General features: G+C 45.1%; 1 protein-coding gene across 2 annotated transcripts; it reads right to left on the reverse strand.

Annotated features, from left to right (window-relative positions):
* Window positions 1-510: 510 nt before the first annotated feature.
* On the reverse strand, window positions 511-18,715 carry PRDM4 (PR/SET domain 4). 2 transcript variants are annotated; one of them, XM_075075753.1, is made up of 11 exons: window positions 18,613-18,715; window positions 16,860-16,993; window positions 16,010-16,195; window positions 13,149-13,943; window positions 9,926-10,075; window positions 8,573-8,691; window positions 7,741-7,826; window positions 6,447-6,574; window positions 5,587-5,901; window positions 2,912-3,080; window positions 511-1,733 (listed from the first exon to the last, which is right to left on the reverse strand). In XM_075075753.1, the coding sequence occupies exons 1-11, from the start codon at window positions 18,621-18,623 to the stop codon at window positions 1,424-1,426; spliced, it is 2,403 nt and encodes an 800-aa protein (XP_074931854.1). In that variant the 5' UTR covers window positions 18,624-18,715; the 3' UTR covers window positions 511-1,423. The 2 variants fall into 2 exon arrangements, with proteins under 2 accessions (XP_074931854.1, XP_074931845.1); XM_075075744.1 differs by having other exon boundaries at window positions 8,573-8,712.
* Window positions 18,716-25,096: the final 6,381 nt, after the last annotated feature.

A 25,096-nucleotide genomic window follows, 5' to 3' on the forward strand; every position in this document is an offset into this window, starting at 1 on the left:
AACTGTAGAAGATGCTTTTTGTTTTAGGAAGAAATTGCGTTACTGCAAGCCACAGACTTTTCCCTCAACTAAACAAAATCCCTCAGCCTGTCTTTCTGGAACTTAAAATTCACATACTGATCTCAGAGGGCAAGCCTGATGCATTTTCAGGTTTGAAGAACCCAGGGGGCTCACTAGGAGATCCAGCATACGGGGAGAGGTACCACTGAACTTAGGCCATTTAGGACAAGCACTAGAGCCTCTTTCACAAGTCCACCTGCAGCTGCCACCTCAGAGAACAGAGCTCAGCTCGCTGTTCTTTTACAGCACAGCCAGAGGAGCTACCTGACAAATCTACAAGGTTTAAAGCCAAGTTCTTAGCTGTGCCTGTTCAGGGAGGTGCGCCTACCTCTACTTTGTTCCAGGAAAGCTTGGGAGAGGCAGAGGCTGAAAGAGTGGTGTTATTTCTCTTAGCACCATTATCAGAAACATTTTTTCCAGAATGTGTAAATATTAAAAAAGAACACTAGAAAAGAGCCACATTTTTTAATTTTTTTAAAAGACGACAACAGAATGAAATACATCTTCATTCCATAAATAATATTAGCAGCAAACCCTCCCATTGCTCTAGGTGGCAAAAAGTTTACAGCACAAGATGTAACATATACTGTAAACACTGATCATCTGTAAGCCTCTTCCTCACGGAGTCTATACAGTCTTTACCTCTTTACCCGCTTACATTCTCCGGTAATGAGAACTAGTGAGTAATGAACTCTAGTGAACTAGAGTGAGAAGAGGCAAAACTGTTCTCCAAAACCCAATTTTTGTGGTTTTTTTTTTTTGTAGTGGGGTAATTGCCTTGTCTGCAAATGCTGATTTCATGGGCACTTTTTTTTTTTTAAATTAACCAAAGCTTTTTTCCCTTTTTTTTTTATTTATTGTTAGACAGCCTTTGCTCTGTGCCAAACTACATCCCTCAGTTAAAAACTATTTAAAAAAATGCACTGACTGCCACCACCATTTTTTTGTTTTTCTTATTGTCATAGCTTTGGCAGTTAAGGGCAGTTGGCTTACAGGTCACTGCAACCACCTGGCTACATTTCTGGATTGTGGCTCTTTACTCCAAGGGCTATGCAAAGTGGGTCATGTATCCCCACACTGGATGGATTATCTGAGTGATTTGGAAAAGAAGTATGCACGGTGCGCGTGAAAAAAATCTTGCCTCATATTTCCTTCTTGGCAACTGTTTACTTGTAGGTGCGTGATCAATTCTTGTTCAGTGTTTTGCCTACAGAGTTTATTAAGCGGTGGTAGTGCGGAGACCAAAACAGGAGGAAAATGCCTCATTTCACATATGCTGTTGACTGGGGAAACAAGGATGAGTTATTCTTTTCCTTCCCCAGTTTTAACAGCCCAGAAAATTTCCCCCTCTCTTCTCTTCTCTTCATTTGTGTCCAGAGAGGGCATCACCTGCTGAATAGACTCCATTGTTAATCCTACAGTCTTCAGTCCTCATAGAGTCTATTAATTCCTCCTCTGAATCCTCCTCCTCTTCCTCCTCTGGGGCTGACAGGCTGGATGTGGGGCCTTTACATATTTTTAAGTGGCGAGTGAGGTGATACTTAGTTAGATAAGCCTTGGAGCATTTTTCACAGACGTAGTCCCTCTTTCCTTCATGTGAATTGAGATGCTTCTTCAGGTGATTTGTCCTCAGAAACAGCTTGTCACACTTGGGGCACTTGATCTGCCGTTCTCTGAAAGATATGAAGAAGTTACGGTTTGCTTCTGCTGCAAGGCAGCTGGTCCTGTATTAAATAGTGGCGGGGTGGTGATAGAAAGGGTGAAAGGGTCAGTCTTGCTCCTAAATCTTACTTTCAACATACTTGAAGGAGAAGCAGAGCAGAAGTAACAGCACTACTGCAGCACTCAAGTGTAAATACTGCTCAGTGTTCTCTCACACAGTATGTACACAAAGCCCCTCTTCTCTCCCTGCCACCCCAGCAATATCACTGGCAGAAGTCAGGTTTTTTGGATTGACTGCTAGCTTGCAACCAACTGTTTCTCTTTCCTGCTGATAAATTAAAGAAGAAAGACGTCATCAAGAGTTTTGTTTGTTTGTTTTTCGCGTAAGACCAAAGGCTGGTTAAGCGCCAAGGTTTGGCAAGGGTAGAGGTGTTGCCATGGTGGAAAGGTTAGTCTCCCTCCTCCCTACCCTGCATAAATGGGGGGTGGGGGGGAGGGGTATGGAAGTAAAAGAAAACAAAGCTGCTGAGTGTTACCAACCCTTGGTCTGTAAATGCTAAGCAGAGGCTTACCAGACTGCAACAGTCAAATTCTGTACATGACTTTGCAAAACACCTCCCAGGAGTAGTGCTCCTGGCTCTGGCTGTTAGAACAAGCAGCAAAGCAAGTCTGTCTGTCTGCCTGTCTCTTGCTCATGCGAGCTGTGCTACGCTGTCTCCTACGCAGCATGACAGAAGCAGCAATCGATTCCAAGTGAGTACAAGAACCAGATGCTGAAAATGAAATAAGCAGAGGGCCTGGCTTTCGGCAAGCAGCCTTTAAGGGAGGACCTTGGATTGGGAATAACTAAACAGGAGGGCGAGATTCTGACAGCAAAAGAGAAGATCTGGCCTGGCAGAGAGCGGGGGGGTGGGAGAGACCTGTAGGTATCTGGAGGAGGACCTGGGGGTGGGGATGTGCCCTGACCGTAGGCATCTCCCCGTAGGAGGAGCAGGAGACCAAGTGCATGAATGAGACTGGGGGAGGAGGTAAGAGCTGGGAATGGCTGCGCCCTACCCCACTGCAAAGGGAGAGGGAGACCTATACCCCCTGGGCCAAACTATTTGCAGACTGGAGAGTCTCTCTTGGGCTGTTCAGCTTCATTATTTATTGCACTGGCCAGTCCAACACACCCTGTGAGATCACTTACTGCGTGTGAGTGAGTACGTGCTGCTTAAGGTCCTGCCTCCGCATGAAGAGCTTTTCACAGTAATCGCACTTCAGATTCTTCTCCCCTGTGTGGATGACCATGTGCGATTCCAGGTGAGCCTTCTGGGTGAACGATTTGTCGCAGAGGGTACAGCGGTAATTCTTCTGACCTAGGATTACATATGTACACCCACAAATTGACAGTCAGTGTTCCAAGAAATACAGTAAGCAAACACGCCTGACCACTTCTGAAGAAAATAAAATTTTACCCTCAAGAAAGGCAGATTCTTTGTGAACTGGACCTGTTTCCTCCCACAATTCCTTCAGACTCAGCAAAAAGCCCTACCTAGTTACAGTCTAGATTTAGCTATGCAGAAACCAGGCATTTGCCTTCAGCTCATCGTTCCCAAAGCTCTTTATCCCCCACCAAAGCAAAAAAAAAAACCAAACCACTTTGTGCTACTGTTTTGAACCACTGAGCCCTTCATGTGCTACACAGTTCTGCACTTAGTCCTTCTAAATACTACTGACTCCTCTTCCTCCAGTGCTTGTGGTCAGTCAGCCTTTCCCGTAAGACAGACTTTCTGCTTCTTGTCTATGCCAAGTGTGCCTCCCTGTTCTGCATATCGAAACAGCACCAGCAGACTTGTAAATTTTCCAGCAAAGAGATTCAGGCAAACACTTAAGAAGACTAGGCTTATCCATGATGAATTCTTGAGTAAAAATAACAGTAGCCTCCTTTTTAATAGTAACCATGGTAGCCATCTAGTTACTGTACCTGAGTACCTCCCCATCTCCACTAATTTCCCACAGGGACTGTATCTGATGCCTTACTGGAGCTCAACAACATTTGATGTGCTGCATTGCCTTTGTCTAGAAAAACAAGCTTGCTTATCTAACAAACACACCGGTACAAAGCTCACTGGCTCTTTGGTAACTTCTACATTTTATCCCATTTTTCCACTTATCTGTAGTTCTTCCATTATTCTTTGCCAGAGATAGTTCAAAACCCCTGCGTGCCACTGAATTCAGGCTACATCTGAATACCACTTGAACCCCTTTCCTGCTGCGTATTCTGTGGTCATGTATACCACATTTCTACTTGATCAGTTTATTAAAACTCCTCACTACTGAGCCCACAGCTTCGTATGCTTGACTCAAGTGTCCTGAACTCCCCGTTTTATTCCCTTTCCAGCTTTGTGACTTGCATTCTGTGACTCCCAATAGTTATTTCAACCTTGCTGAAAAAAAGGAGGCAAAAATATCCACGCTGTCTATTGCTGGCCTGTACTTGACCTTCACCCTCTCCCCTATCCTCACTCTGTGTTAAATCCATGCCTTTTGCTACGTCCTCTCTTCTTACACAGCTGAATTCACTGATCTGCTGGCAACTCCCCCATTATTCCCGAAGCCTCTAGCGATACCGAAATGCCCACAGAAGTCAACAGCATATTCAGACTTAAGTTTTGATGAGTCACAGAGCTGAGCCTTATCCACATCAGTCTGACCACACGGTTGCCAATTTCAGTCTTGTGCCATCTCCTTAAGATGAAAAATAATTCAAGTAGGAAAGAGGGGAAAGATCTCAGCCCCATATTTAAGTGGACGACTGTCCACACCACAAGCTGTCAGACCCAGCAGCTTTTTCTCATGAGTAGAAGGGAATCCTCATCTTATCATAGCTGCCAGCACTGGATCTGCTGTGGGGGAGCAAAGGGTTTGTGTCTCCCAGATGAAGGCCGACACTTCTTCCCAACTGTAATCAACTTCAACTCATCAAGTCCTGTTAGAACTGGCACAGTCAGCCAGAACACAGGTCTACATACCGTTCCATAAGCACCCACACCTCTGAACCCAGCGCAGTCCTATCCCACGCCAACTAGTGCTTAGACAGTGCTCAGGCATTAGTTTGGGTCAGCATGCACTAGAGAACATTCCTATAGACAGTCAGGATGCTGCCATTCTTACAGAAACAGGTCGAGGGAGGTGATTCTTCCCCTCTATTCTGCTCTTGTGAGACCCCAGCTGGAGTACTGCATCCAGTTCTAGGTCTCCAGTACAAGAAAGACACGGGCCTGTTAGGGTGGGTCCAGTGGAGGGCCATGAAAACAATCAGGGGGCTGGAGCACCTCTCCTATGAAGAAAGACTGAAAGAGTTGGGGTTGTTCAGCCTGGAGAAGAGAAGGCTCCACTGATACCTTATTGCAGCCTTTCAGTACTTAAAGGGAACTTATAACAAAGACAGAGACTTTTTACTAAGGCCTGTAGTGATGGGGCATGGGGCAATGGTTTTAAACTGAAAGAGGATAGATTTAGATTGAACACAAAGACTTTTTTTTTTTTTTTTTTTTTTTACAATGAGGGTAGTGAGACACTGGAACACATTTCCCAGAGAAGCTGTGGATGCCCCACCATTGGAAGTGTTCAAGGTCAGGCTGGACGGGGCTTTGAGTGACCTGATCTAGTGAAAGGCATCCCTGCCCATGGCAGGGGGGCTGGACTACATGATTTTTAAAGGTCCCTTCCAACCCCAAACATTCTACTATTCTTTGTTTCTACAAGCTTGGATTTATGGGCACAAGCTATGCCCTGCCAACTGGCCAAAAGATCACAGAGAACAGGTCCTGCCCCAATGTTTTACTAGCAGAGGCATCTCTGTAAGTCCCCAACCCTTACCTGTGTGTATCTTGAGGTGTGTCCGTAAGTTGCTAGGATCACTGAAAGCTTTGCTACAGAAATCGCACTTGTGTGGCTTCATGCCCATGTGCCCCATGAAGTGGACGTGAAGCTTGGAAGGGGAGATGAAAGCCTGTGGGCACATGGAGCACTTCCACTTCCTTTCCTTGCCATGGCCTGGTCCATGGCTGCTGCTGTGCCCCTGACTGGGGAGGTGGTTGTGAATATGGCTGCTCAAATGGGCCTTGAAGTCCGCATAGGAAGCGCATTCCTTTCCGCAGTGACAGATGTGCACATCCGGATGTTCGGGGACACCTTTGGGCACAAAAGCATCACTCTTAATGAGGCACAGCAAGGCCTAACAGAGCATGAGCATGATCCATGTTAACGCTTTGTCTGTGGGAGCAAAGCCAGCTGCAGAGATTATCACCCCCGCTCCTTTCAGCTCCGGTGCTTGCTTTTCAGCTCTTTTAGGTAGGCCATTTCAAATGTCTTGGGAGGCTAAACTTTGGAATGGTTTTGAGCACAGCTCCATGAATCCTAAATGGTGGGGGAGGATAGGAACACCTCCAGCTAGCAAAACTCCCTTAGCAGCAGATGGACGAACAGAAGAAAACCAACTCTTTTTCTCTGAAACTGCAATCTTTTACTCCTGATCAGTGAAATTAGACAGTGAAATACTTCTTTTAAACAATGGTACTTCTGTAGTCATGAAATGTAAAAGGAAACTATGACATGCACCACTAGGAACTGAGAAGGAACATAATGCACTCCCAAGTCACAGTGCCCAGAGATGGCACTAAAAGGGAATTCAAGCTGAGTACCCCTGGCAAAGCCAACAAAGATGAGCGCTTACTTACCAAGCTGTCGTGCATAGTCCCGACTGTAGTAAAAGAGAAGCTCGTGTTCAGGTGGGATGTCCCGAGAGGTGCAAAAGTACATTTTTCCATCGTGAGGATAAGCTACCAGATTCTGCTCTTCCCTGTTCCTATGGCAATAACGACAGTTATGAAAAAGAGCCCTCCAGAAATAATGACTTTTTGAGAGAGGAAAATTAAAGAAGGAAATTCCTGTAAATAGGTAATGAGAGAACCTCAATGCTTGTCAGCACATTATAAAAACTTTTATGCCTGTCACTTTTGTCCTTCTTTGTTAAAGGAAAGGAAAACTGGACCTTCAGAGCTAATCTGCTCCACTAAACAATATGTTTTTCACACCACTGCAATATCTTGCTGAGAAAATTATTAATAGACACTGGAGTGGGCTGAGAGAAGAGAGTTTATGACCTCTTAAGAAACTGCAAAAAAAAAAATATTTTTCATATTAACCCCCTTAAGAAACAGAGAACACATGAGGAAGAAATAAATATCAGTAAAGTCTTGAAGCAAAATTATCTTCAAAAATAACTCTTGAGAAGCATTTCCAAGATGCAATAATTAATCTGCTGAAGCTGTATCTTGCATACGTTTGCTCCTGGTATCTGAAACCAGCAAAAGCTCTGCTCCACTGCAATGGGAGATCAAGCATTAACTCTTGACTCCTGCATATGGAAGCAATGAAATGAATGGCATGGGAAAGCTAGTTTGTGTCACAGAGCAATAAAAAGGTTCAGCCTCCTCAGTGAACCACGTGTGGAGCAATACTGAAGCCAGTCTGAACAGTTTTCATTGCAAGTTCCAGAAAGATTGGAAAGGACAGCTCTTACAAGCTGTAAGAGCTTGGAACTTGGCCAAAAGAACCAGGGACACTTTGCTAATAAGTATTAAAATCAAAATAGACGATCAACATCATCTTCATAGATGTATCCAAAAGGAATGGGACAGAGGGAAAGCAGTAACAACCTAATACACACAGTAAGCTAATATAAAAAGAACCTGGTTTAAGGCTTTAGAACAAGGGAAACAAAGTAGGTGGGTAGGTTTGGGGCTGTTTTACTCCAGCACACATATTGATTCCCTCGTAACATTCTCCACTGCGTGCTGTTTCATTCTCCCCACCAGTCCAAGATGCCTAGATAATTCCTAAAGGTCCCCTTGGTCCTGACTCATTACCCATCTGGGCAGTCAGTGCAGCAGTGCATGTTCTCCAACATGGCCTCTTATGAGCCTACAGCTCAGGCTCCCAGCTACTTAGCACAGTACAGGTGGTTCTCACCTGGCTTTGCGTACAAACATCATCCAGTTACATTCATTTTCATCAGTTGTAATGATGCAGAACTCCAAGACACCATTGTGATAGATCTACCAGGAAAAACAAATGCAATCTTAGGACAAAACACAGCAAGAAATGCAGTGAAAGCCAGCTTCTTTCTTTAAGAGAGGATGTGTTTACCTAGAACAAGCCAGGAGGTCTCCGTTGCCGTTGCCAAGACCACAAGCCCTGTTCCTACTCCTTACTTTCCCCTTCACACAGGAATCTTGACCTCTCTGCTACCCAGGAGGCTAGAAAAACTGTTTATCAGCATCCTTCCCACACACCAGCTTTAGCTCCCAGCAGAATGCATTTGGCTGCTTTTCTTACAAGCCAAGCCTTGTGAATAATATCTGGGCAAGCAGTACATGTTTTATTTATATAGATCAATTTTGCTTTCTGAACCTGAAATGTTGTGAAAAAGAAAGCTTTAAAGGTTTTCTGAAACAATTCATTCATCACCTGAGGGAACTTTTGATAAACAATGACACAAAACAAACAAATGCTGCCTAGTAATGCATATACAATCTCTGCTGCAACTCCACACAAATACAGGAAACCACATACAGCCCTTTAAAAGAAAAGGCATTAAAGTAGTTCATTGTACTTCAGGATTGATTACCAGCATATCACAAGGTATACAACTCTGCTATGCTGATATTAAGTATTAAACAATCAAACTGCATTAATTTTTATTTTTGGCGAGGATGATAATGTTAAAGCTGCTGTGTCATGCAGCGGCTTTCACCAGATAAAGGCAATGCTGCAGAGCCTGTGAGCCACAGCATCCACTGACCTTCCAGATGTGACTAGCTGCTTTGTCTGTCCAGTCAGCCACCTCCAGAGAATGGCTCTGCTGCCCGATCAAAGGTCCAAAACAAGTCCTTACAGGAATGGTTTCTCGTGTCCACACACCTATCAGTAGAAGACCAAAATCTGCAGAAATCAATTACTTAACTAATCATGCATAACAAATAGGCAGGAGGTTTATGAAATAAAGCTCCAGGGGTAATATCTAGGCAAAAGACCATCAAAGCCTCTACTTCACATGTAAAACACACCTAAGGCAGAGACAAGAACCACCACCACCACATGACACTACTGGGAGCCGCTTTGTTTTAATTATAAATTTTATTTTATTTTTTTGTCAAAAGCAAGTAATTTACTTTTTAGTAAGCTATAAAACTAAGATCCTAGCCACTTGTACCAATTAAAAGTTTTCATGGCACTTTCTGCAGAAGCAGAAAATACTAGTTTCAGTAACTACATTTCGCCTACCTAATCCCCAGGAATTTCCAGAATTGTTGCTGGGCATTGTTAAGCAGCTTCTGCATTTCTCCCCAGAGGCAGCTGTATTTCTGTCATGGGCAGAGGGATTCCTGCGTGTATATTATTTATTATTAAACATTTTTTTATATAGATATATAGGTCTACATGAATACACTGAATAGCTTTTAGGAATAAACTGGGAACTAGTGCAGCTTGAAAAGAACAGATGTAATCTACTCTCAACAAGCAGCATCGCTAAGCAAGCCAATAATCACATTCTTCTCTAGCCTTCAGATCCTCAGGGTATTGCACTGTGCTCTTCCATTTCCAGGTGACAATGGTGTGAAATACAGTAACAAGCTCCATATCCAATGACAAGGTCACAGTCTACATGCCAAATGTAAATGGGAGGGGGGGAAAAAAAAAAACAAGACGCACTCGTGATCGATTCTCCAATGAAGAGTATCCAGAAGACCCACAGGTAGCAAACCAAGCTGATGAACAAGCAGACAGAAATCTCCTCCACTACTTCTAATTGTTACCTTCCCCCAAACTCCAACTGCTGTAACATTTCCTTATCAAAGCTGTGCTTGGGCTGTTTAGCACACAATAACAATAAACACCATACCTTCCTCGTGCCTGACCTTATCAAGCGTTTCAGTAACGCTCTGTGGCAGCACCCCTAGCGTCTAGCGGAAGTCTAAGCAGCAACCAGAGGACAAGAAGCTCTTGTGCAATGTGAGTCAGGGTGATTACAGAAGAGGAAACCACCTCTCTGTTGCAGTATTTCTTTCCCACATTATATTCCCTACAGTTTTTCAGTTCAGGCAGAGTGTATTTTAAATTGCTGCATAGAAATATATAGTAATCTGATTCTTACCCACTTCAGCTCCCATGATTGACTGCCGGAGGACGAGCTGCTTAGGGAGAGAAAGCCTGGCTCGGCTCTCTATTGGGGTGTCAGGGACAAAGGTGACAGGCCCGTGATCTGGGCAGTCCGATGGATATGCCTTGTCACACAGTGTGCACCCTGCATAGAGGAAAAGGAACAACAGGAATTAAAAGGATGCAACAGCCCCCACAGTGCAGTCAGCTACCTACCAATATGTTTCAGCTCAGCTCCTGGCAAAGGCTGCTTCTTATCTGGTTTAACTCATCTGCTTTACTAGCTTTGCTCAGAAGAATACAAACCATACAGTCAGATCGGCACCAACACGTCACTGTTCCTATCCAATTCAGATCAAATATGAGCATCCCCACCTGCCCCCCTGATGGTAACTTAATCATTTAGACTCTAGACTATCCCTACAGGTGCAATCTATCAATGGGACCGAGCCCACTCTTCATCAAAACTACTGCAAAACTGATGGTACTCTGCCCAGAGCGGGCAGTAATGCTGATGATGAAAGAGCCATTTTCTCCGTGATCACAAGTGGCATGACCTTTATTGGCAGAAAAATCCAAGCCATACCCAACCAAACGCTTTCTAACTGGTTATGTTTTTGGAGTTTACTGGGAACACAAGAGCTTTCTTGCATGTAGCACCTCAACGATATTCATGCAAAAGAACAGTAAGGTCTTCTTTCTAAAATTTTTCTAATTTGAACACACAAATCCCCTTATCTCCATTTACATTCAGACAATATGCAAATCTTCACGGCAGCAAAACCTGACCTCACTGGTGCTTTTGAAGGACCTACTGCAATAAACTCAGACAGTACACCTCTATGGGATGCCACCGAATGGAACAAAAACAAAAGCCCAAGAAGAATCAGTAGCATCTTTTTCCCAATCTGTCATTCAGCGTAAGTACTGCTGAAAAATAAACCACTCAAAGTCTTCCATCTAATAAATCTGGGAAAAAGTACAGCATAGACTGCTCTCATCTAGGAAAACTATGTCATTTTAATTTTCTATGAATGGAGCAACCAACACCTACTCAGCAACCACCCTCCTGATAAATCATTCTCAAAAAAGATGCTCAGCTAAGTAAGCAGAATCTCCACAAAGACCCTCTTTGGCCTCTTGATGGCCCAACTCCAGTATAAAAGACCTATCACAGAAGTAGTCTTCAGCAGGCATGAACAGCAGCTCCATTGATATTTGTTCGAAGTGATTTTTGGGACACTCCTTTCATACATCAGGGCACCAGAATCCAACCCCATACAAAATACAGTTTAAGCAACTACACAATTGTTACAGATAGGAAGGTACTCAGAAGAATTATTAGGTAGATCCTACATAAGAATTGCTTCATGTGCACAAAGACCGTAGCAGTACAGCAACTACAACAACCAGACCTGAGTAACAAGAAACACTATCTAGACAGGTTGTTTTTAAGCATTGCCTAGCACACACCACTATGGGTCTATGGACTAGCCCCAGGGAAGAAAAGCAAGTTCTAAGCATGTGACACTATCACTCGGAAAGGTTTAGGGATTCATATACAAGTGAAGTATACAGTTTCCTTTCCATTTCTGCCCTTGCCAAATAATGCAAAAAAACCCCCAAACTCAATCAAACCACAAAAACACCAGGGATTACATCTCTGATTTGGCTGCCCAGAACTGTAAGCAAAGATGATCAAAAGTTTCCCAAACATTTAGCACTGTAGCAAGGCACACTTTTTCTTCCCGCTTAGGAACAGTGTAAAAAGTTTTCTGAAAAAGGCCCCAATTCCTGCCTTCTCAGTGAGGAAAAACCACCAAAAGGATCCAAAACAACTCGTCCTCCTCGCTGTCACCTGTCTAGACGCAAATTCATGTTTTATTCAGGAGAATTTTAAAAACAACAACAAAAGTTAAGATTTAAACCTTCCCAAGTCAAAGATTTATTTTGCAAACACATGAAAGCTCTAGGCATGCAATAGCTGTTATAATGTCCTACCAATGGGGAACATCACCTGGGAAACAGCTTAGGTCTACTTTAAGTGTAGTGACAATAAGCTGGCACATCAAATCTTACTTAGGTGAATACGAGAAGTGATTTCACCACAAGCATGTTGCATATCATAGTATTTTGATCATTATTTGTTCAACATGCAACAGGTGCTTGTAAGAACTTCTGAGTGCATCAACTGTAAAACTCTTCCTCTAGGAGTTCTAAATTCATCATAGTTCTACACGCACCTAATTTTAAGTTACATTTTACCCCACAGAATAAAAGTTTCAACTCAAATGTCTGACTAGACACTTTGCAGTAAACTGTACCTCTCCCATTGCTAACCAAGCCACTATTTCTTTCCGTATCTTAAATGTTTGCAGGCAAAGCTTGTCATAAGGCTCTGGCAGTTGCAGGGCCAGATGGTGTGCAAGAGCAGCAATCAGCAATGCTGCCACAACTAATAAAACTGAATATAAAAGCCGGCCTTACGCTTCAGTGGCAGAAAGCCAGACATGCTGCGGGTGGAAGTTCAAATCTCTGTCCCAGCAAACAAGAACTTTGCAGTTCTCAAACACCACTCCTTGAATGATGACAGGATTGAGAGAGTGCAATGTCCAGTACTCCTCTCTTCCTAGGAGATCAACTAACCTCTGGACTAAAGTCCTTTGATGAGAATAATTAGAAATATTAAAACATCCCTCCCTCTCTGCTCTTTTTTCCAGCAGGTCGTGTTGAGAACAACATTTTCGTAATGACTGTTCATGGTTTAGTAAAAATTTTTCAAAAATCACATAACATCATACTCAACAACTATACCCACTCGATGAAATGTATGGTTTGTGGTGGTGGTAGCTGTTTTCTAACAGAGCAAGAAAAGTCATTTGTGATGTGTCTTTTGTTTTTTAAAGTATCATTGCAAAGGATATCAGCATATCCACAAAAGGCAAGAGGTTCACAAGGAACTCAGCTGCCAACTTCAGGGCAACAGGGGAGATGGATACAAAGAGAACGATGCTGAAACATCCTGTTACGTCAACTTCCAACTAGCACCGTTTCAGCGAGGTTAATCTGCCACTGCAGATGTTCCATCTTTCGTGGACTTGTTAAATAACTTTCTTTCTCCAGAAATCTGTAAGACTAGGAACAAGAGTCCCGTCATCCCACCCAACAACAGCTACATAACAAACCCTACTCCAAGAAAGCAGGAAATGCTCACTCACATATGGTAAACAAGGTTGCCATGTTCTCCTTGTTTGAATTCGAGTCTTCCATTTGCAGAGAGGATGGTACGAAGGCAAGATTGTCTGCAGACACATCCACGTGACTTGGCCCCATGGCTACTTCTTGATTCATGGAAGACACCGCCACCGGCTCGAGGCTGAGGCCCACTTCGTGCAAGGCTACTGAGTCCAGGGAAGCTAGGTTGTGTGAGGTAGAGAGCGCCACACTCACAGAGTTGGTGCTCATGGCCACAGTATGCATGGAGTCATTTAGTGTGCTGTCCGATATTCCTGTCACCCGCCCGGCGATGTGGTCGGGTTCCATGACGACAGGGAGTTCCAAAGTGCTACCGTGAATGGGAATGACACCGCCGTGTCCCACAGCGTCCGACGTCAAGTTACTCCCCACTGTATCTACAGCTAAAGGTTCATGGCTCCGGGAGCCATTTGGGATCTGTGAATGATCCCCGGCTACGTCATCCATTGTAAGCTCCTCGGTCATCCCATCTGTAGAGATGGGGCTGGTTACCCTTGAAACGCTCTCCATAGTGATTGTAGTATCCAGTGCTACCTCGTGGCTGTCACTAGGATGCAGATTTTGAGCACCATGCGTGTTCACTGTGCGGGAGTCCATGGACACAATCCCTGGCTCCAGCCCCACAGTTCCACTGGGCTGGTAGGGATCTAAGGCCGAGGGATTGCTGGAGACTGACAATGCCGGATTGCTATCAACATTTATAGTGTTGGGATGGATGTACTGAGGTGGAGGTCTGTCAGCCAAGTAAGATAAGATACCTGATGGAATGACAGGGGAACAGAGAAGAGAGTGAGATGACATCAGTTTTCAAATCTTGAACAAAAGTACCCCATCATCGCAGCATAGCACATTAAGATCTAGATCCCTGAAATCATGCTCTTTACCTTATGTCCAATTAAAAACCACCAATTCTAGTACATGGCTCAGAAACGTACACCAAGCCAATACTCTTGTCAAAGTATCATTTGACAACAAATACAGAGCTTCCATCCAACAGAGCAAGTCTCTATTATTTGACAAGCTCTGACCAGCCACATTTCTGGCAGCACCTAACCTAGGCTCCTCAGTAGAGAGACTGAATCAGAAAGGGGTTCTTCACATTTTAGGCATAATTTCTCATTCTCAAAAATAGCTCACAAAGGATGAAGGACTGCTAGTGGAATCTAACATTTGATAATCCCTCATTCACCTTTGCTAGGAGAAGCAGAAACAGTTCTCCAGGACACACCCTTTTTGCTTTGGTATTTTAGTTTTAACAATGACTACTTCCTTTAAGAGTAAGTCACACAACTGTCCAACTCGGAGATCATCAACTGCAATTCTGAAGAAAGAAGATAAGGTCTCTCAAAGGTATCATGAGTCATCTGCTCTCTTTCTTCAGATGAAAAGTATGTTGTTTCTCCTAAATCAATAGTCCAGTTAAATTTAAATCAGAAACCCTAATATATTTTCTGGTAGTTCTGGAAAGATCCTCCATGTAAACAACCTTGGAACTTAAGACAGAAGGAAACACTAACCTGTATTTACATACTACCAACTTCTCTTGTTGGACAAAGTTTAAAAAAAAAAAAATCTTTGGAGGAAATACATCAGCATATTCAAGTAAACAATACTTCCAGCGGAGACAGATTTTGCAGATTCTGCAAGATCTGAGTCAGCGTGTTTCTTTTTGGCCATGAACCCTATAAGCCATTTGCTCGGTAAAATTTTTCCACTCAGACATGTTTGTTACTACAAGCATGCAAGCACAGATACTCTTTCTGCAGCGTAACCCCACTAAAATGGCTAAGCCAAGAAATGGACAGTTAATTTAATCAGCTGCATCACATATTTCTGCATGCTATGCTGCCCCTTGGCTCAAACAAGGAGGATCCTTGAAGGCAGTAAGATGACTGATGGAAGGATCCTGTGAAACCTCAGGCTCAACATCAAGCAGACTTCTGCATAAATTATTCCAGCTCAGAAGAATGACAAATACCTTCAGTCCTCAAATGCACCATCTCCTCCTCTATTCTTTGCCCACAAAATGGACAGACTTGTAATGTGGTAGGAAAGGTTACTGCTAGGCATCTGGCAAGTTCAGCCGCTAGTCATCAGGTAGTTGATGAGATCTGGGCTGCTATATTTCTTTTCCTAAACTAGGCTGAACCAACAACACTCACTGGGTGACCTTGAGGAATTTTATCTACCTACTTCCACCCTGTCAATCTGAGCTACAAAACAAAACAAGGACTGCATTTAAAATTTGAATTTCTGTGTCTTCATAGACTAACATGTAAAGTTCTCTATCTATACTCTAAAACACATGCGAGAGAGGAATCAAGATAGAAATCAGTATGTTAGGCCTTTGGAAACCAACCTTAAACAAAAATGAAGAAAACCTATGCCATGGGCTACAGGGGTGGGAAAGAGCCCAAACTCCTCAGCTCATGGCTTGCTCTTTTTGAGCTTTGAACTACTGTAATCTACCATCACACACATATCAAGTAGTGCTTCAGACTACAGGAGGAAAAAAAGCAGCAGCTTTCAAATGACAGTGATTTAAGACAGAAACCAGGCATGCTTTGTTTTCTGTTAATCTTAAAAACAAAGCAGCAGGAAGAGTGACCAGAGGCTTGGTTTAAGCAGAAAATACCCTGCAATTCTCTTCATATACATACATAGAAACAGAGACCTGAAAATAAACATTAGTGACACAATAGACTCCAGACAAACCCCAGCAATTAACAGCTCTGCAAAATAGTCAGTCTTGCCTGCTTCAGGACAGGTGGCTCTTAAAAGAATTTCTCTCTCTGTTCCCATCCATCAGCACCACACTACTTACCAGGTAGGATGTGTCTGAAATAGCTGCTCTCCAGGTGAGGGTATGGTGGTGGAGGTAGGGTGTAGTTTCTCTCTGGTATACCACACATCACTCCTCGATCCCCAATACCCATTGGGAGCATGAGAGACAGAGCAGAGGGCAAGGAACTCAAGGAGGGGCCCAAGTTTGGAATTGCAACAGGCAAACCTGCAAGAGAAAATGCCCATTTAAATTCAATGGAACTACTTGAGCTTATGAACACACAAGCTAACAAAGAGGTTACTAATCCTGCAGGAGCTCCCTATGGAAGTACAGTATGGTACTGTTCAAAGTAAGGTGGCAAGCTTCAAAGAAAGGATCGCAGTTATCACAGCACTGAGGGATATGCCTGAATAAAGCTACATCTTTTTTGGATACATTACATTGGGCCCACTTCTACTTTACAATTGTAATGGACTTTTGTCTGTGCAACCCCCTGAAAAAAAGAGCTAGGGAAACAGTTTTGCTTTAGAAGTCAAAAATCATTATTTTCACGTGAGAGACGACAGACAGAGATGGAGACAGATTTGCAGCTACAGTTCGTATTTCAAAGGATTCTGCTACCACCCACCCACCCAAAGTGCAAACCACCCATTAGAACAAAATGAGACTCCTATTAAGGCATAAGCCTAGTAAGCACATATCCCTTTTGCTTTGCCCACATAAGCAATGGTTTATGGTCTACCCTTCCCCAATACTACATCAACTCATTATCTGCTAAAGACATGACTTGCTATCAGAGCAAGCACTGCTACACAGTTATGAACATTCCTGTGACAGAAAAACACAGAGCATGCGCTGCAATACCCTTTGTGGGAGCTCTCCCCATTACCTGGTGCTGGTAGGGCGTTGTGAGTGGGTGACGCTGCCAATCCCAAGTGACTCCCCGAGACCGGCAGGGTGTTGCTCACAGAGGATGAGGTCAGCTGGTCCATCCCTACTGGACTCAAGTTCATTTCATTCATTCTGGGGAGCAGGGAACAGAGAGGGGAGGGGAAAGAAGAGAAACAGAAGCAAGAACATTCCTGATTACTGACTACTGTGGTGAGGAAGGGCTGAGTAAACAAACTCAAAATCAGATATTGACACGTAAAAACACTGCAGTAGAAAGCTAAGCACAAAGCACATCAACCACTAACACTGTGATTGTATCACGATCAATACGTATTGATCACATTAGATAGCAATAACCAGGATTAAAAAGCCAGTTCAAAAAGACAAACCAGACCACAGCTTCTTCTTCCTTGCCATCCAGAAAACAAAGTCTCACTTCTTGTAGTCATATCCATTGTGATTAAAATATTGTGAACACAGATCAATTTGCAAGCTGAATGTCACAATTACTGGGACAACGGCATCTGATTTATATTTCTTGATTTCTGGGCACCACGTTCATGTTCAAAAACCAAAGTCAGGGAAGAAGAGGGGGGAAGATCACTTAAAACTGGTATTGGACACAAAACATCTAATTAACCACCAGTTTGAACAAGGCCAATAGTGACAAAAGTCACCTCTGCAAAATAGCCATGGTATAGGGTTTTAACAGATTGTCTCAGTCTGGTTTTGCAGACATGGCACACGCTCCTATCACGTTAAAAACTAGTACTGTGGATGATGTTATTTCATTGCAATCAACCAGTAGCTCTTGAGTGCCTGCACCTCACAAGCTACCCAAGCGGGTACACACCACACGAGCGGCTGTAGAGCTGTGGAAACCGCCAGGCTGCTGAACAACCCAAAACCCCAATCTTGGGAAAAAACATGCCAGCTCGTGGCACAACTGTCCTCTGGGGTCTCAAGCTGCACGTGCAGCCCGAACCAGTCCACGGGGCCAGGGACACCAAGGAGACACAGTCACCTCCCACTTGTCAACAACTTTGCAAGCTCTGCCTGGCCTGCACGCTGCCCACACACCAGCTCCAATCAGCGGTTCGTAGGGCCAGAAAGTCCGGCTGCCCCCACGGCGGTCACAACCCCGGCAATGAGACCGAACAGCCTCCATGCTGGCCCGGGCCTCTCACGCACCCTTTGCAAGCAGCAGGCCCGATCTCTGCAGTGCCGATGGAGAGCTGGAGCTTGGGTTGCCACTCCAGCAACGCAACGCACCGCTCGCCCTGGAAAAACGGCCAGATACACAAAACTCACGCAAGTTAACCCCAAAGGTCTGGGACAAACAAACAGAGTCGACGACTTTCATCTCGCTTCTGCCCAGTTTTCACATCGCGCACTCTCCCACCCTTGCCAACCGCCCCGCTTGTCTCCAGGGATGGCTTTGCGGGGCCCGGGGACATACCCCCCAAGCCCGGCCCAAGTGCCTGACGCGGTCGGCGATGCCCGAGGAGGGGATCCCCCACCCTCGACCCTGGACCGAGGGGTGCCGAAGCACCGGGGCCAAGCCTGGCGGCCTGCGGGAGGCGCTGAACGCTCCAGGGACCCCCTCCCGTCCTCGCCTCGCCTCTCAGCCCCGGTGCCCGCCGGCGCCGCAAGGCCCGAGGTGCCCGTCCCCCACCCCCGCCCGGCCGCGGTCCCGCCCGCCTCCCCCGGACCCCTAGCCCCCCGGGCCCGGCGGACGAGAGGGCGCTCACCTGGGGTGCATGGGGCCCGGCGCCTCTCCCGGCGGCGGAGCGGCCGCAGCCGCATCAGGGCCCTCAGCCCCGGCCCGCCGCCGCCCCTCGGGCAGGCGCCTGCCCCCGGCCCCGGCCCCGGCCCCAGCCCCAGCCACGGCCCGGCCGCAACCACCGCCGCCGCCGCCGCCTCATGGGCGGGGCCCCGAGCGGCGCGGACCCGGCCGCGGGAGGGGGGGAGCGCGGCAGCGGAGGCGGAGGGGGAGGAGGAGGAGGAGGAGGCAGGCGGCGATGGCGGCGGCGGGAGGGGGACGGGGGCCGCTTCCGCCGCCGCGCGCCACATCCAGGAAGCGGCACCACCGCCCCGGGGCTCAGCCGCTTCTCGCCGGCCGCCGCCGGGGTCCGCGGCGGGCCCAGGTCCGAGGACCGGCCGCTTCCGCCATGCTAGTGCGGAGGGGCCCGTCGGGGCTGCTAGTAGGGCCTTCCCGGTTCCCTGTCAGATCGGGGCCATCCCCGGCCTCCTGCCGGCCGCCTGCCCGCCGCCGCGCTCCCCGGCTCCCCGCCCTTGCCGGCTCCCCGCCAACCGCCGCAGGGCCCGGCACCGGCCCCCGTGCTGGAGGCTGGGGCCGGCCTGCCCTCGGTGAAGCTCGGCGGCGTTTTAGCCCCCGTCACCGCCACCTCTTCGTATTATCGACAGAGTATTTCTAGCGCTGCGGGCGCCGCTAGGGCGGGAGAGCCGGCCCCGGTAGCTGCCCAGGTACGCGGGGGTTCTCCCCTTCCAGAGGGGAGCATCTCGGCTGGCGCCCTCCGGTCGCAAGGCGTCCTCCCCGGCGCGGCCGGCCGAGAGGAAGCCCCCGCCCTCCGGCCCACGGTCTCCTGTGCCGCTTCTCTCAGGAGGGCACAACGCTCGCTCCTGTTGTTTCACACAGTACTCGCGGCTATCGCACTGCTTTCTCCTCGCGCCTCGTATCTGCTCATCGGAGGGCTGCATTTCGCGGCCGCCGGTACCATCAGCCTGTACTCCCCAGCTACCTTCTGGACATCAGCCGTTCTTCAACTATGATTTATGACTCATGTACAACTCTGGCTAAGGCTAGGTTGTAAAGGAATCTCTTCATGTGCACAAGTAGTTTTGTAGCTCATTTTTGGCTGTGACACGTGGATATTCATTGCACACGCTGCTCAAATCAATCTACAAGTTCCTTAAGTGCCAGGGTGAACAGCTGTTTCCTCAAACACCGTAATGTGTTTCTGTAGTTCGATCGTGCCTGACGCTTAAGCGATGCCTCATTTAACGAGATGTCCCTTGATAGGATCTCTGCACAGGAGGAAACTTACAGTATTTTTCTGCCCGCTACCTCTTGATCTAAAGAGCCTAAATGAAGGATTTGGAAGGATCATTTCAGTTCAGTACAAACCTGGGTTCTTCTAGGGGTGGAAACAGGCTCTCATTTGGCTTTAGCTGTCAGAAAGTTAGACACCCTGTATATGCTGGTTCTTCAAACTCGCTCTGTAGCTGACAGAGAGAAATAGGCTGCTGCAGGGAGTGCTTCGTCCCACCCTGAGGTAGCTGTCTGAGAAGAATCCCCTTTGGAGCTGCCTCTCTATGTCTATGGCCTGTAACTGGAATCTGTGAAATTATTTTAATCTAAATAGATGATTTCCAGAGGACTACATTTAGGCAAAGTAAATCCAGTTCTCTGTCATTCACGACCAAAAGGATGACCTCATTTAGTTTACCCCATACCCCACAACCTCTCCTGTTCTCCACTAAGCCAGATAATCCTTACTCCAACCATGACTGAGTATATCTGAATTGGCCCACAAACATTATTTCATCAAGTCAAGAACAAAACTCATCAAGTCCTCAGTTTTTTTCAGGACTGCTAAGCTCGTGATGGGGGGCCTTACTGTGTGCTTCCTTTATATGTGTGTAGTACCGCATATTCACAGGGTTGTTGCTAATATTTTGTATCTTTCCTATAAACTCCAGCGAATGACTACAAGGCCAAAAGTCTCTCTCTTCACATCACATTCTCTAATACCTAGGATATGACTGGAGACCTTACATTTTCAGTTGTCATCATTACAACTTTGCAGTTGTACTCAGTACATTTCAGTTCGGTCCTGAAACACTAGGTTATCCCAAGCCCTCAGCTTGTCTTAATGCCAATTATGATAGTGTAATTCTACTGCAGAACTGGCCTGGCACTGAAATCCTCGTGCTATTTCAACTATCTGAGCTGAAAGTAATACTTTGAGCCTATGAGCCAGATTGGATGTAGTCATACACAGATAAGAGTCTTTTCTCCTACTGTCAAACATGAGTCCTCCGAGATTCCAGCTTCTTTTGTAGTCATTTTACTCCCTTGAATGAATGATATCTTAACTACCAGTTTAAAGTACAAGTATCAAAGGAAGCCAGTGATAATACGAAGTGTCACCGAATGAGAAATTAATCTATGTCTACAGAGATGTACTCTGCACAACCAAGGTATAACACATTTGAGAACTGTTTTCTTCTGCAAGGGATGATATTTTTTATATACCAAATACTTTTATTATACATGAAGTGTTTTGATAAGGCAACTGTGCTATGACCCCTGAAAGCTTAGTTTATTGACATTTATAGCAGTACTTGCTGTGTGAGGAACAAATTACAGAGATGTTTTCCAAGTTGTCTTCAGACCCTGGAGACATACTGAAAGATAAGGGAGACTCTTGAAAGCACGGGGGAACGAGAGGCAGTAAGCAGGCTTCAGTCCTTCCATGTAGCGCAAAGGGTAGTCCCTGCTGGACCATGCCCACGACTCGATACAATCAGTTCTCTTCTGCTATTGCAAACCTGCCCTTGGGTTCTTTCTCAGAATAAGCAGAATTATGCTGTACCAAGGTTATGCAAAAAGCAATGGTTGAAGCCAACCGTTATCAAAAATACTAATTTCTCACCACCGTTTACTGACTTGTCAGCACTTTGCAGGCCTGTATTTTGGTGATAGTCACAGTATGAAATCTGGGTAGGTTAGGTGCAGCTTGCACTTCTAGCTATAGAGGTGGAGAGAGGTGGCCTATGCCATCCCATGCCAGGGATAAAACAGGATTAGAGTTGCACAACACTATTCAGTCTTGTATTCCTGAATCTCAATCTAAATTGCAGTTATTGCCATAATTCTGTGGAATGCAGTTAACATGAGAAACTGTTAATTTCATCATTTTATATCTTAATAAATTGCAGCAGCCCAGACAAACTATGATACGTATAATAAATACTAGAATTTAGTATAATTACAGTGCAGTAAAATATAATAAATGCATGATGTTTTGAGGTTCTCTTTTTAAACTTTTGATGTATTTTCTTCTTCCTGCTTCTCAGTAATGTGTTCACAGATAAAATAGTTGAGACATCATCTATTGGGAAATAGGTGGGCTCGCATGTGTTCAGCTGACTTGTGTTTCTACTACAATATCTCCACTGATGACTTTTATTTCAGACACAGAGAGACACAGTGTCAAGGAGAATCTGTTGCTTTGAGTAATTCAAAGCAATCACTGTGTAATGTCAGTAGTGTTATTCATGATTCTTGTTGGAGTGCAAACAAGTTGAGGGTTCCTTTGTACAAAGATTACATTCTTGTAGATACTGCGTTAGGATATAAGCAATTAAAACCATGACTAAGTTATATCTGGAAGGAAGATGCCTCAATGGTTTATTTTTAGGTATGTCAGAAATATTCGCTATTAGTTTTGGCTGGGTAATTAAGTGCCTATAGTGAAGGAAAAGAAAGGAGAAGTAAGGGCACCTGTGTGAACACCACAGGCAATGGAGTAAGTAAGGAATGTCCCAGAGTCCCCATTTAAACTTTGTACAATATAAATAGAAACAGGAAAACTTCCAGAATCTCAGAGACTGAATATCATCTCACGACAGTTTTGAAGCAGGCCTTTTCTGCCATTGTAGAGCAGCAAATAACATCTGATTTGTACCACCTGGAAAGCAAACCAGGCCATCTGCTTCTTATCAGCACGGAGGATATTGCATTCTGGAGTCAAAGCATCATCTGGGAAAAGGTGTGAAGAGGATTTAATTGGAGAAGCAGTGTAAGAAAGAAGATCAAAGGCTTTTCTTAGAAGAGGGACGTTATCCATGTAGTCTTAACCTACTCTTAAAAAAAAGGATACTTATTAGCCGTACTCTTTGGTGGGCTAGTCCTGCTACTTTCACTGAGTCTGCATGTGCAGACAGGTTGAGAAGGGCCTGCTTTGTGCAGAGGTTGGTAGGAGAATGATACATTGCATTAATCCTGCTCATGCTCACAACAAGGACCTTCAGTGAGACATGTGGTGTGTTGGCCTTGCACTGGCTCCCTGCCCAGGGGCAAACCCCTTTCGAGCAAGTGACATTAGATTGTCAACAAGATACAACGTTCAACAAAGGCCTTTGGCATATTTTCATATGTCTCTTGCACAGAAACAAAATCAGACTACAGGGTCCATTCAATATAAGATCAGCTTCAATCATTCAAATTAACAAATAACATTTGCCTATAATTTTTCTTCATGTATTTCTGTGAAGGATTAACAACATGGATTTTTCTGCAGGAAGAACAGGTGTCTGTTTAGCACAGGTGCAATTCTGACACTCTGGGAAGTGCCGGTGACCTGCATTTACAGTAAACATAGAAAAGAGGTCTGGCGGCAGGGAATAGTGCATTTGCATGACAGAACTGAAATGTAACCCTGCCTTTTGAACATGGCTAGACTTCTGGCAAGGTCATGGAGAGCTGTGAAACGTTCTGGCACCTGAGACCCCCCAAGAGGCATGCTTCTATTTCCCTACAGGAATACCGCCAGAAAGCAGCGTTTTAAATCTGACGATGACACAAACCAAATGTCCTTTTTCTACTTCAGGTATTTGCTTAGAGGCCAACATCCTCTTTGTTTTAAGAAAACTTTAAGTCCTACCCTACGTCAGTGCTACAGTGAATGAGCTATTTTCATTTAAGCATTCATTTCTGAAAACCTTTCTACTTGGAGACCTTTCTGACAGCAAAGCTTATAGTGCAAATGATACTGAAAAACCCCATACTGTTCAACTGCTTCCAAAGATTTTTTAAAAGGCAGAAAGGCTCTCTTGATTACTTGATCTGAAATTAGTTCTGCATACCATGGGGTGTTGCCCAATAATTCTTGCCTCACATCCATACCTTCCATCTGAGCTATGGCACATACTTTAGGAAGACATTTAGTTGTGACTGGAAAAGATTTCAACCCCTCATGAAATGCATTAGCTAACTCTTAGGTAATGCTACAAACCCTTCAGCTTCAAACACCAGCTCTTGCTAGGCAATGTTAGCGACAGAGGTGAAATTAGATGGATAGTTGGCCTGGCTTTTGAGCCATTTTGGTGCTGATCCTGCCCCAGGCATAGACCAGAGTGCAGGATTGTTCTCACTCATGTCTGTCTGGAATGCTCTGCCTGTATGTTCATCATACTTTGAAGATTACCATTAGTTTTTTGAAGCTGCAGAATAGGCCAGCAAAGATATGAAGGCTGACTTGAAAATGCACACTGACATAATTGTTGCGCGTTTCTGACTCAGCAGAGACATAGATGTGTTTCTCGGAGCGGAGGATGTTGTTTCAGTTACTCACTTTTCTGAGGCAGTTTGTCATGAAAGACAGAACAGGGCGGAAACTTTCACTTTGAGCAAAAGAACAGTTTTAATAGAGCCTATATGCCTGTACCTTTTCACATCCGTCCCTTCCCACAGCTCTCCCAGGCCAAACAAACATTCAACTCCCCAAACTGTTGGTAGCAAATAAAAGAAGTTCAGTTAACGGTGAAGATGTGTTTTCAGAAAAAATTATAACTATGGAGTTCTTGAACAACAACATGGGAAAAGTCAAAGACCCTTGGGTCTGCAGAAGATCGTAGCACAATTGGATATTTTAGAGGAAAGGCATGGATGAGAACATTGTGCCCTTATACTGCCAAAACTTGTATTTTGTCCACCTCTTCTCCTTGGCAAGCTGCAGACAATCTGGAGGATGCAACACAGATCTGGCACAGTCAAGAGGGATTTTCAGCTCCCCAATTAAAGCAGTGTGTAGGGTCCACCAGGTAAGCCAATATCTATGTAAACATCTAGTAATAGCTACACAGGGGGCAATCAGGGCATCACCTTTGTATTTGTTTATCTGAGGCAGGTGCTTGTAGTGATGACCAGAACGTTCCTGCAATTAGCAGAAACATGCAAAATGTTGAAGATTTTTTGAAAGTGTTCATGTTCAATTTGTGAAACTCACACTTCTTGAAAAAGCCTCTCTTTGGGTGAAGAAAGCGGTTTTGCTCTTACGCTTGCACGTATGCATTCTTGATCTGACATGACTTGCAACCACAAGAGAGCACTCTTTCCTTTGAAGATTTCTCAGCTTCCCCAGAAAGCTAGAGACATGCCATTTAAGTTTTGCAAACTGCTTGTGAGCTGTTTCAGTTAGACCGGAG

Source organism: Phalacrocorax aristotelis, chromosome 1, assembly GCF_949628215.1.
Source record: "Phalacrocorax aristotelis chromosome 1, bGulAri2.1, whole genome shotgun sequence".
NCBI classification, from domain to species: Eukaryota; Metazoa; Chordata; class Aves; order Suliformes; family Phalacrocoracidae; genus Phalacrocorax; species Phalacrocorax aristotelis.